The sequence below is a fragment of the Nuphar pumila genome, chromosome 6 (assembly GCF_984573655.1).
Source record: "Nuphar pumila chromosome 6, dmNupPumi1.hap1.1, whole genome shotgun sequence".
In the NCBI taxonomy this organism is placed as follows: domain Eukaryota; kingdom Viridiplantae; phylum Streptophyta; class Magnoliopsida; order Nymphaeales; family Nymphaeaceae; genus Nuphar; species Nuphar pumila.
The window spans coordinates 133,769,322-133,783,281 of record NC_143254.1 but is presented as its reverse complement, the minus strand read 5'-3'; the positions used below and the strand labels follow the sequence as shown (position 1 = coordinate 133,783,281).

General features: G+C 39.5%; 1 protein-coding gene across 1 annotated transcript in view; it reads right to left on the bottom strand.

Annotated features, from left to right (window-relative positions):
* Positions 1-4,737: 4,737 nt before the first annotated feature.
* The window catches only part of LOC149836345 (PHD finger protein ALFIN-LIKE 4-like), a 34,767-nt gene continuing 25,544 nt past the window's right edge, over positions 4,738-13,960 (bottom strand). Inside the window, exons 5-6 of the mRNA XM_090009150.1 lie at positions 7,535-7,649; positions 4,738-5,090 (exon numbers count right to left, since the gene is read on the bottom strand). Of these exons, the coding sequence (XP_089865276.1) occupies positions 4,830-5,090; positions 7,535-7,649 (376 nt within the window). The 3' untranslated portion in view covers positions 4,738-4,829. The remainder of the gene's footprint in view (positions 5,091-7,534; positions 7,650-13,960) is intronic.

Below are 13,960 nucleotides of genomic sequence, written 5' to 3'. Positions count from 1 at the left end.
ATATATATATATATATATATATATATATATATATATATATGATTAACGTTGGCTACGGTCGATTGTAAATAAGTATTTACAATTGACTTAACAAAGCCCTGTTTTTTATTAATTTTTAAATACATCTAACACCATATATGAAAATGCTTAAATTGAAGGGAAATGACTTCAACTAGCGAGTCAATTTGTAAAAAAACATAGTATAGATGGTGAAAACGCATCGGCTTTCATCTTATGACCTGTTATATCTCACTTGGAACCATAGTGACAAATATCGCAAGATTTATGAAAATCTCGTGATAATATCGTGAGAAATTGCCTGAAAGTTTAAAACGGCAATTTCTTGCAAGATTTTTTAAATATCGCAAGATTTATGAAAAAAACATAAATAGCATGATTTAAATGCGATATTTATGTTTTAAACGACTATTTATCATTAAAAAAACATGTATTTTTATTTTTAAATAATTTTAATAATATTTTCTTATAAAAAATCATTTTTATATTTTTTAATTTATTTTTTATTGTTGAGATTTTGCTGGAAAAAAATGCGAGATTTATGAAAAAAAATTCAAATTCTTGCGAGTTTTTTGAAAAACTAAATTTTGCCGATAAAAACGTTTGTCACTATGCTTTGGAACGAGGGTGGTTGGAATACATAGCATTTTGTATCATATCACAAAGTCAAAACATCTCTATGTGTTCCCCCACAGTTCAAGTTATTGAAAAATACATAACAACAAAGTGACTATTTTTATTTTAGATTGTAGAGATAAGAGGCAAAGGACAGCATGGGGAGGTTGCATTAGAGTGGGGCCCGCAAACAGACCAATGGAAAAGGATAGGGACAAGAGGAAAGCGAGAGTCAGCAGTCGGACAGCTATGGTGGTGGGTTCATCTTTTCCGTTGATGCATTGAACCCAATTAAGGTCACTTTTAAGTACTTTGACCACATTATGACCACCATTTCTTTCTTGAAGCAAAGGTGAGGAGGGTAAGATACCGTTTCCACACAAGTGCTTCTTTGTTTTTGTTTTTTGTTTTTTTCTGTTTTTTTATACCAAGATTAGGGTTGTCAATGGACCGGGTATGACTCGGTTTCCGAACGGATCTATTAGAATCAGGGTATAGTAACAAAGGAATGAATATGATTAACTATTGGAGTCGGACCCATGAGAATCTGCAAAGCTTATGGATCCAGGTATGGTTTATGAAATTTCATACCAAACCCGAGTTTGTGCTGTGATTGAATCAAGATTCTCAAACTTTTTAATATAAAGACTAGGATGTAAATGGGCCGGATTTAACCATTATCAAGCCTGACCTAATCGGATCTGACTAGCTTAAAATCAATAGTTACACATAATCAGATTCAGATTCAGTCTCTGATACAAAACTCGATATGAATCCGATTATTAATCGGATCCAAGGCTACCGAATCTGACTAATTGGATTCAGATTCGGGTCAGATGTCAGATTACATCCAACCCGTTGACATCACTATACAACAACAACTACGCCTATAAAAAATTTAGACCTGGGTCTGAGTCCAGACCCACCCTTCTGGTGGAGGTCTGACCCGTTGACATGAACCCAGAACTGACTTTGAGGTGCTGGTACTAGATCCACGTTGGATCTGACTGACCAAAGGCAAAACCACACCCTGGTCTTATTAAGGTAGCATAAATCAGACCAGTAAAATAGTAATTCTATGTATACTTTACATTAAAAAAAAACGCGGATCTTAATCGAGACTCTAGTCGGACCTAGATGTGGTATGAAGTTTCATAAATCATACCTGGCTTCATATGCAAATTGGATTTCACGACCAAATGGTTAATCGAAAGCCCCTCCTTCCTTATTAACAAACCTTGATCCTACTGATTCCGAGGTTAGGATCGCCTCATTCTCAACCTGTTTTCATGTAAGATCTTTTCTCGGTCAATGTTTTGAACTCACAAGGAGCAACTCAAGATGGTTTTTTTTTTTTTGTTATGACGAAGGAAAACCCTCACTGAGAACCGGGTCACTTAATGGGCCCTCCTCCCGGTGAGGTAAAACTCTAAGTTGAGGACATGACCATCAAACCTTACATGTGCCCCCAACTGTGATAAAGCATCGACAGCCCCATGCACCAGCGGGATTCGATCTTGGGCCTTCAGTTTGACACATAACCCGGCTGACCACATGGGAAACCACCGCGGGGTTAGAAGACTATTTATTGACTGTTGCTGTTTGTTTGTTTGTTTGTTTTGGAGGGTAAGTTAAGAGTTTCAAAGTCTTTGATTGTTTATAACACAAAGAGAGGAGTTTGTGAAGAATGGTGGTCTTCAGATACAGTAGCCACCGACAGGGAGAGTCACAATTCAGTCTTCGGTGATTGATTTGCAAGGGGGAAGGGAGGGAGAGACCCTCTGCTGATGGAACTCATAGTTAACAATCAAAGATAGAAAGAATAAGGGCAACCAAGTAATTTTACTGAGTATACTAACACCTTTTACAGGGGCAAGAGTTTGAGAATTATTTTTACTAACTCAGGTGGGTAAATATAAACTCTCAAAAGTTAGGTGGGTTTTTGAAAAAAATACAAAAAAGAAAGCCATGTCAGAGAATATTCACAAAAATCTTGTTCCACCGTCTTAAATGAGAACTATGCTAACGTGCATATGAGATCCAGATTAAGTTATAATCTGAGGAGCGGTTGACAAGTTCTGGAGTATATTAGTATCGGTTTTGGGGTTGGGGCCCGCTTCAATTTATAGCTTATGAAAAAAATAATCTTTTTCTTGTATATAAGCTTAACAACAATAGTGTAGGGGGATGGAAGATTGTTTCTAATATATATCGTTTTTTTTTTTATGATTAGAAACCCTCGCCCAAGGGAGGAATACCCCAGGTGGGGCTCCACGATTACCCTGCCTTACGTAGCCTACCTCTGAAAGCTACGGACACACACCCATGCGCCAGCGGGGTTTGATCCGGTGCATTCACGTCAGCACCCTCTCAACAACCCCTTCGGCCATTATAACTTTAGTACTTTAAAAATATAACTTGTTACTTTAATGTTTCTATTGATTTTATTTGTTGGTTTAAATTAATACCTCTATTAAATAGAAAAAAAAGAGTCATCACGGCTGAATGGTACCATCTTAACCAAGTGGTAGCTATTGTTACTTGTTAGGGCTGGCACTGATTCAAGTGGGGCTGAGGCTAACTGGACGGTGACTCAGGTTGGGTTGAACTCGTTCGGGTTTGAGAGCATATTTGACTTGAATTTTAGCCAATTCATCAGGGGTGTCGGACTTCGGGCTCTATAATGGAGGATCCCAAGGAAATAGAAGAAATAGTTTAGTTTTTTTTTCATTAATTTCTTCTCTCTGAAGCATTGACAGTTGGGTGATCCAAACATGTTATTTTACTAAGCAAACCACGTATCAAAAATATATATAGCTTAGTCAATAAAATATTCACAAAAATGTAATAAAACCAGTGATTTCTACTATAATGTACGGTGTTAATTACAGTAGCTAGGGTTGCAAAAGATTCGGATATGGGATGGTGATTTTTGCAAATTTTGGCTGTCCCGGATCCTCCGAAGCAAACTGACTCCCCAGTGTATTTTCTGATCCAAAGTCCAAACCGTTTGCAATCATATCAGTAGCCAATATTTTTCCATATATTTCAGACATGGACCACCCACAACCATAATTAGTCCCTTTTGTTTTGGGTATGGTATGTTTTTGTGGGTTTTTGGCTTGTACGGCATGACGGGGGTTCACACGGATCTGTGCATACACGAATTCCACAATCATATTTTGAACATTCACAGGGACCAGAAGATTCTAAAATATTTGAAGGCCAAACGAATAGTCTCATCTGATTCACCCACCACCACCACCACCACCACAATCACAATCAAAATATGACGGGCACTTCTCAGAAATAAATTAACAATCTAACAAAAGTTGGTGATCCCCAACACCAGCCACAGAAGTATTTTCCAAAACCTGCTAATATACAATAAAAGCCTAGTCATTCTCAGGGTGCAAACTTGGTTACACTTTTGACCCTGTGTAATCCACATTTAACAAAAGTAGATCAGTAGAGAGTTAAGCAAGGAAAACCACCTCACCCACAGAGTTCACTGATGTAAAAACCCCAGACCACCAGGGAGTATACCCAGCTTCGGCCTTTTAGCAAGGGACACGCACCTGTGGGTTTCGAACTCATGATTCAATGGTTCCCATCAGAAATTGGTGGAGACCCTCTATGATCTGACTTAATAATGGTATACAGTATACACCCCAACTCAGTTTTTGTGAGTGAGACCCAGTGGAACGTGCATAAGAGTCTGGCCTCATCAAGTAGACACAGGTCCCCAACTTTCATGTTTACCATCATTGGGTCATAAGAACTCGGATGAGGTAAAGTCTCGCAGCCCCATCAATCATAACTGTAACACAGGCAAGTTGGTAAATAAAATTGACAGTTGATAAAACTGCATAATAGAAGATGAGCGTGTACGAATGCTCAATTTCCCATACCACACAAGTATACACTAATGTGCACGTGCATAAAGTGGAGAGGTTCAGAGGTTCCCAGCAGAACACTGCAGCCTCATCGCCGTGCATTCTGCAGTGCAAGAGGTAGCTGCACTCACACCTTGCAGTCTTGAACACAGTGAAAGAATAAATGGACATAGACGAGCCCTTTGCAACGTGTGTGTGAGAGAGAGAGTGAGCAAAAAAAGGGTATGTACCATGGTATAATACAGAATTTTCAATTTGACAGGACTAGTCTGAAAACCAACTATAGCACTCCTACAATGACTACTGTATCCGGGACTTTTTGTTAGAGCAGCCCGGGCATTTGTACTGCTTGATATGCTGGGCCTTGGCTGGGGTAATTCTCACACACTTGCCGTGGAACCATCTCTCACATATGTCACAACAGATCCAGAATTGGTCTGAAGTATTATTCATGCCACACGCACCACAAAGAGCATCCTTATGTTCATCTTCATCATCACCATCCTCAGCATCGTGATCTACTCGTGCTGGTGGTCTTGATGCTTTTGCAGTGCTCTCTCTCTGCATGTACCAAAGCTCAACCAAGAAGTAAATACATATTGATGCTTAAGAAACCAGCTATATATGTATATATATATATATATATATATATATATATATATATATATATATATATATATATATATAGAGAGAGAGAGAGAGAGAGAGAGAGGCGTGTTATCTCCTGAACCATTCTAAAATGGTTTTAAAGGACAAAGTTTTGGGTCTCTGCTGCTAATCTAAACTTAAGAAGTATTCTGTAGAGCTTGCTTAGCAGAAAACATGTATAGATTGATATTTTTCATGTTTAGTTTTTTTAAAGCAACGAAAAAAATCAATAGCTCATTACTAAAACTAGATGAAACAAAAATCAAATTTTTTATTTAAATTGATTTGATCCAAAACATGATTTTTGTTAAATAAGCAATGACATGTTTGGATTAAGGAAAAAACACCTGCAACAATGTTTTTTAAGACTTCCCCAATGCCCAGGATGGTGGTGCCAATCCTACGCTTCCTTTAACAAGCTGGATATGAAATCTTGCTCTTGGTGCTGGTTTAGCAAGGACCATTGCAATCCGCAACTGATTGTTAATCACAATGGAGCCTGGGCTCCGAAGAAAAATAATAATAGGCAGGAGGAGTGGAATGTCTACAGATCTAAAAGAACGGTCGAGCAAGAACATAGAAAGAGGAGAGGTTTGTAGGAAGGGATGATGCCCTTATCTGGTGAATGAAAGTGTTCTAAGTGTCTTTATATAAACTTTGCTCATAGATCAATGTGACGGGCTTGTAGGACCTCTAAATATGTCAGAGTTTCTGAGCAGGCCACTAGAATCAACAAACCACAAAAGCAGGGTGCACGGGATCGAACTCAAAGGCATTGCTTCCCACCTTTGTATGAAAGGTACCCACAGATGAAATTATCTGGAGTTGCTTGGAACTATGAGGTGCAGGTTGGGAGAAGTGGACAGAGCTGTTCAGCATCTAGGAACCCAATCAAATGAGAGTTTCGGCCTGGATGCATTGCATAACACACTGAAGGTTCAACCCCCTATACAACTAAAACAAATGACAGATCTGCAGGGAGTTTTCTGGCATAGTGATCACTGGAGAATATGATCGGAACGCACTTTTCCGGCCAGCCGTCACCACCTCCCTGCAGCCGATCAGGTCAAGGATTGTGTTTAAACTGAGGAAGCCTCAGTGGTTAGGGAAGGTGGTGGGCTCATCAATTGAGGGACATGCAAGCACATTTTCCTCGAAGACAGAATATCATATTGATTTGGAGCCTATCATGCTTCCCAATGAAATGATGGGGGAGGCTTTAAAATATTCGGTTAGCGTTAGGTTGCCGTTACATGTGCTCAGAGGAAGCTTTTTAATATCTTTTGAAAATGAGGGGGGGACATGCAGATTTGTATGAAATCTCTCCCAATCTGGCAACCGAATGCATGCTCAATTTCTAATAATGGCAAGGCAGCTACCAGGCCCAGATGACCATTCAATCTCCACCATGCAGACCAGTAATAATGTGTCGGAGAAAGATAGTGTATCTGAGGAAGGAGCTTCAATTTTAATTTCTGATGCGTGGACGGACCTAGGATGCATGAGATGTGGATTTGGTTACCCAGACCCAACCAGCTGAAGGCCAGGTTATGGACAATGATGCCCACATTCATATGCCGGATCCTGATCCTCAGGAGAAACCCGATCCGTTTGATGCGGGGAAAACACTAAGAGAGATTTTGAAGACAATCAAACTGAAGCTGGATGAGTCATCCGAGGCTAAGATTGTGGAGGAAATGAAATTGAAGCATTCACTGCTGCGCAAGGAGATGGCCAAGGCACATTGATTTTAAGGAATTGCTGGGGTTGGACGTATATAGCAAGTGAATTACGAAGTTTGCAATGTAGAATTTCCGCGGCTTGGGTAGCCATGATAAGCAGGGGTTTTGGTTAGTGTTTTGAAGGCAACTTCAACTCTCTCGGACTGAAGGAAAGTCACGAGACTATACTAAGGAACAGATCAGAGGCAATGGAATTGGTTGACGTCTCATTGTTGTTTCAGGATTCCTTTCTTTGTATGAGGGCTTGATTCAGGGTAGTCTTTTGTCTCTGCTACAGGGTGACTCATCACCTGAAACTCCCCTATATTATATGTACTCTCACCTATCATATGCTCTTGAATGAATTATTTTTCTTTCAAAAAAAAAAGTGCACAATTTTTAGAACAAAAAATTGTTTTAGGAGCTACTCTACACACACACACACACACACACACACACACACACACACACACATATATATATATATATATATATATATATATATATATTGGGTGATATTTAGAAAATGCAATAACCCTTAATTATCATTTCACAAAGAAATTATTACTGCAAGCAAGTAGTTATTTCTTTCAGAAGATGGACTGAGAACAGCAGGAACGAAGGTTTCATGATTACCTTGCTGTTACTGTTACCATTATTTGCAACACTTGATACTTCTTGTGTTTCCTTTTTCCTTGTAACAACCTCATAAATAGATGGAAGACTATTGATCATGTTAAATAGCCTCCTCCTGCAATCACAAACATATACAAAACCAACAGTTTCGAATAAGAAAATGGTCAACTTTATTAAACACCGGCCAACAGGCTCAGATAAAGAAAAATTAAGAAAATCCCCCCTGAAAGCTCACTTATTGAAGCCACAAACTCCCACTTCAAATTGCGAGTACTATTAACTTTATCGAGTGCACTTGGGACTTAAAGTTGTTGCAAGTCGCTTGCTGAGTTAACTTGGAGAAATTGCGGTAGATCACAGAAGTCATCCAAACTGACTTCTTGCTTTGAGTCCTCAAGCATCTTAGCCTACATAAGCTTTATGAACCCAAACAAAAGGGCTGCAAAAGATGAGTCAAAGATGCAATAGGCTCAATCCGCAAAAGTTGCAAAATCCAACACCTTTGCATACAGTTCCATGCACAGTCCGACGGAAATTACAGACGCATTTCAGGTTCCAAATATAATGAGAGAGAATTGGTTTAGCAAAAACTTGATCTCAAGTAGAACTGTTGAAGAGAATAAACATAGCTTTAGAAATTTTATTATCTAATGAGAAAACCTCATAATGGAGCAATTCAAGTCTTAACTTTTTCTTACATCAGACTGTTTATGGTTTCTGAAACCTGTGCACGAGTTCAGAAATGTTCTCTTCTTTTGGACGTTAAGGGGTTTAAATTGATATCCATATTGGTCTGAAGGTGCTTCCAAGGATTAAACTTTAAAACAGGTGTATACCTTCACAAGTTCATGAAATTCCACGCTTTCAATCACCAGCCACATTTATGTTAAGAAATAAAGCATTTTCCAGCTAATTCTGCATGGATAGTACTGTGTGTGTCTTGTGCCTCTAATGCATAAACTCCTTAAAGTACAACATAGATTGAAACTGTTCTAGAGATCTCAATGGAAGCAACACGAGAACTTGATAGATTATATACTAAGCAACAGAAAGGTTGCAGATAACAACTGTCTTTATGCACCAGAATAGGCAACCAACAGCATTTATTTTGGTTATGAACATCTTAACACTTATGTTCACCTACTGAGAAAGCGGATCACTAGTGCTGATCATGGAACCAGTACTGCAACAGGCATCCCTACCTTGTAGTGTTGTTTTCCTGTGTTCACTATCTCAATCAATTTCTTACCTGTATCATCGTGTACAAGGGAAATGAGGCTCATTTTGCCCTTCCCCAATTATAATTCAACTTACACTTGGGAGGAAAATAAGGCAATATCACCTAGAGATAGGTGATATACTTGGCAATGTCGCAATCTGTATCATATTGTATCATATGATACAATAGATTACAGTATCGTAATGATGAACCCTACCACCCCACCCACCAACCCCCCACCAAAAAAACAGAAAAAAAGAAAAAGAAAAACAAGCATATTGCACCATATCACATGATATCATATAATATCGTAAGACAGCTACTTTTTTATTTTATTTTTTTAGGTGATTTCTTTTAGATCCTTTTCCATTTTTAATGAGACCTTTTTAAATAACACTTTATTAGAGTCAAATTCACCTATTTCATAAGCTAAGGAAAATAAAAAAAGGAAATTTTCTTCGTTTTGTTGTGATTAGTGAAAACAGGAAAGAAGCGAATGGTAATGGGGGAAATACTCATTATTTAACTTTTTTTAATTATTATGATTAGTAAAAGTGATTAATTAAAGACATTATGAAACTCTTTTTTAATACTCAATATTTATCAAAAGTTTGCTTTTCAAATAATTGAATACTGCTAAAACTTTTTAATTTCTTATAGTAAATATTTAAACTTTGTTTTTCAAATAATCAAATACTTGCAAAACTTTTTATGCTTTTATAGAAAATATTTGACAATAGATTATTTATTTACAATTCATATGGTGTGACTTATTATTTTCTCATTTTTACTTTTTAATGTTTAATATCAGACTCCTGGCTAAATGTTAGATATTTATTCACGTTTATTTCATAATTAAGTGTACATAGTATTGCAGTTCGACTGTTCAAATGTGTTTTATTTCTCTTTATGGTTATCTTTTTTAATTTTTATGATTTTTCAATATCTGTTCAATTTGATTTTTCTTTTCATATATCTTATGATATGATATGGTATCAATACGATAAACCCATATTTTAGACTCTTACAATATGCTTTTTACATCATTGTTACCTAGATACAGCAATACCCATATAGGCTTTTGATTGATAGCCAAAAACATACAATGAGTTGCTCTAGAGTTAAGTTTATCATAACCAAGTCTGCAGCAATGAACATAACAAATGGACTATAATACTCTACGATGAGCAGGCAACAGGTTACCTTGGGGCTAGATAGATTGAACAGATGACCTATTACTGCCAAACAGAAGGCATCTAACAAATAAGAAATGATAGATGTAACAATTTCTGACCAAACACACCCAGAAATATTCATTTACAATGGGAGAGCTTTGGTGCACTCAGTTTCAATAATCAGCAAAGAGAATGGAAGTATAGTGGGACATTTATGTAACACAATCAACGAAAAAGTAGTGATGTCCATCCAGATTTTACGGACGGCAAACCAGGTTGAAGTGAATGCCAATAATTTCCTGTGACAAACAAACTTTGTTACTTTTCAGGCTCCCTACCCACCCCCCTCTTTTATGCTGTTGGAACCAATGTCACATGATTACACTGCAGATCACAGATTAAAAGTTAAAAGAGCAAGATAGAAGAGGAAGAAAAGAAAAGAACAAGGGTAATTAGGCTGTTTGGTAAAGAAAGAAAACAAAAAGAAATAAAGATTTTTTTTTAAAAGATCATAATAAAGATAATCCAGAAAAGGCCGCTATGCAGTTTCAACCAAAGACAATTTTTTATGCTTTATGTCTTCATTCTAAGCCAAATGGCATATTAACCAATCTTGAAAGGTGATGGACAACAGATTCCTTTGTCCACAAGTCAACCAAAAACAAATAATGTACCAGTTAGCAACCTCAGATCCAGTTCTTTAACTCATACTTCAGATAGCTTTTAATAATTTGGCCAACTATTTCCATTATATAGAAGCCATCATAGTTTGGCCCTCAGAACCTCTCCTTGCCATCTCTATTCCTCATAAAAAAAGCAGCACTGCCATTTTGAGATCAAATACCTTGTGTCCAATTAATCACATACCAAAGCCACCAACACCAACAGGTCCCGAGATAACTTTCTGACTTCCCAAATGTGGGGTGTCATACATCCCCTTCCGTAAAAATTAGCAGCCCCTTAATCTGCAGTTTACTTTCTTGGCATGTGCAAAATAATTCCAATAGTATCTATGAGAGTTGAGAGACAAATATCCCAGTCGATTGTTCAATTTTATGCCTTATTTAATTCTTATCCTAAACCCTTAATGTGCCTCTCATAAGCATCCTTAGAACAAAGGACATTCCAGGATATACCCTTTCTTTCCAGAAGGCATAGGATCAGATAGTATAGTTTTCTGGAAAAATGGTGAACAGGAAAATGAACAGAATGAGCTTAAAAGCCCACCAAAAGCTGAAGCATATTAGAATAGCTTGTGTGAACTTAACATAAACAAGAATGACAAAACAGAGAGATGCCTCTACAAGAGTAAAAGAAGAATTATGGTCAAAATAACCCAACTACCCCTAATACTAGTCTAAACACAATAGGCATTGATGCAGAGCAGGCCCAGAACAATGATGCAGAGGACGTTCCAGATCCAGCAGCAGGCAAAGTTCGTCTCGTACCCGAGACCCGGATCCAGCCAAACCCTTTTAAATAACCCAACTTAGGGTTGCGTGCAGCAGTGAAGAAAAAAAAAAGAATACTCAGATTGCAGCAGCCGTTTTTCTTCAGCAGCTTTCTTTTTGCTATTATTTTGGGTTTTCCCTTTTACAGCCTCACGCCCATTGCTGTCAGACTTTTTTTATTCTTTCTCCTTTCCAATCACTGCCATTCTTTTTTGTCTATTAGTTAATGGTTGTTTTCCCTGTAAGCACTGTCAGTCCTTTATTTCTTTTTGTCATTACTTCCTTTCTTCATTATTGTTTATTATTTCCATTGTTTCTTTTTTGTTTCACGTCAGTTTTTTTTGCAGCTTTTCTCCCCATGTTTATTTCAGCCTACTGTTATTATCTTATTTCAACTTAGTGCTATTGTTTGCCAGTTCTACGTTTTCTTGTTTTTCTATTAGTGTAGTCCTTTCTTTCTGCCCATTGTAAGCATCATCAGTTTCTCAATTAAATCTGCTGCTCGAATCTGATGAACCGAGCCCTCTGTTGCTTCATTTGTCAATGCAATATTGAGTTCACCTGATCGTAACTGAGGAGCGTCTGCAACGTCAATCTAGCCACTAGAGACGCCGATCCTGTCGCTGCGTTAATAGCCCTCAGCGTCAGCATCCACACGTCAGCGTCAGATCTGTTACGCGGCTGGTTCGTTTTTAGGTCGCTGCATTGGAGAGCAGCGACGTTAGCACCCATTATCGCGAGAACATCGTGCCCTCACTGCATCAAGCATGCAATGGCAAAAGAAAGATCAGAACCTTAATTTCACATGAGGGTAGAGCGGTCACGGGTTAATTTTTTCATGAACCCAACCTGGCCAGCCTAATGGCCCAAGGGCCCCCACAACACCCCTTGTGCGACCACCGAACGATCATTGGCATTGTGCATCACCCCATGCGCAGCTACCGAGACGGATGTCCGGCCCTATGCACCACCTCATGTGTAGCGACCTTAGCTCAAGTCACGGCCCCAGGCACCACCTCATGCGTAGCAACCTTAGCTCAAGCCATGGCCCCACGCACCTTCATATGCATGGTGCCACGATGCTTTACAATGAATGTGCGGAATCTATCATCGTTCGAGTTCCGAAGAGGGGGCAATGCTCACGCCCATCCAAACTAATAACCCAATTCAACAGCAACATCACGCCACCAAGACCACGATGTGGTCTCCCGAAAGCATCACCCAAGAGACTTGCAGGTACCTCACGGTTGGGAGGTCATTGCCAACCCTCGGCCTGGCGACCAGTTCATAGTTGTATGTCCTAGTAAGCAACGCTACCCAAATTGCTCACTGACGCCTAGGAATTCACTTGCACAGCCTTGTATCACCATGCACAATTGGAACCACCTACCTTGGGAGAATTAGCGCTAACCCACACGCACTCTCGTGCATACCAAACGCTGCACTTGGGAGTTGAGAGGTACGTAACCAAATCTCCAAAGGCATCCATCGTCTAGTTTCTTGGCCCAACACGATACTGAACAACGCACTACATCTGTGCCGCCATACATCATCACACCAACGACGATACCATTGCCCATCGCATGGCATGCTACCACCGCACGTCACTTGATAACACAATGCATATCACTCGCTACTACGCTCGATGCATTTTCCACTCAGTGGTGCTCAACACTCGCTTGCCACATTCTAACTCTCGCACAAGATAGTGTTCACACAGCTCTTGCCCAATGCATGTCGTCTACCTGAACGCCGAGTGCCTTTCTATCACCCGCACGACAGGTTGTGCCAACAATGCTACCTCGTAATGCTTACTGCACATGACAAGGTCCATCCGCCCGAGACTTTGCATACACAGCAGTCCCCAAACACCGGGTGCCCACTTTCACCCGTGTGCCAAACAGTGCATACGAGCTTGGTCTGTGAGACTCTCCCCCACCCAACTCTTTGACATCCTCGTTGAAGTGGGTGCTAGTAGGAACATGGTCTTTCCTCCAAATTGTCAATTTTCCTTTTCACTTATCTTTGGTTTTACTTTACCTCGTCCCTCTCCAACTTGTAACTCTCGCTTCGAAAGTTCCAACTTTAACACCGGAGCCATCTTAGCACATATGTTCCCCTTGTGCATGGCTATCATCGTTTCAACTTTGGGCACCCCCTTCACCCTAGCTTCACCAACTCTCAATACATGCAACTCACACACTGATCGCAGCAAAATGAAGCCATTCGGAGGGTATTTTCATTCACTGACTTCCCTTGCAAGCCCTAATCGAACATTTGTTGTCTCGGTCACTTCAGGTTCTATCAATTCCACTGAGCAGTGATCCACAACATGAGATATGCCTACACGCCACTCCTTGGGGTGTGGCAGTGATCCGCAACGCGATATACCTACATGTCGCTCATCGGGGTGTCTTTCGTTTGCCCCGAGAGCCATCACACGAGCGACAACTGGAGAATCCACTTTGTGCTTCCCCCAACTATGAGTGACAACCAGAGAGTTTGCTCCGCACTGCCCTTAATCACAACGCTCCTCAGTGTGCCTCTTATTTGCCTCGAGAGTCAACATCTGAGCGGCAAC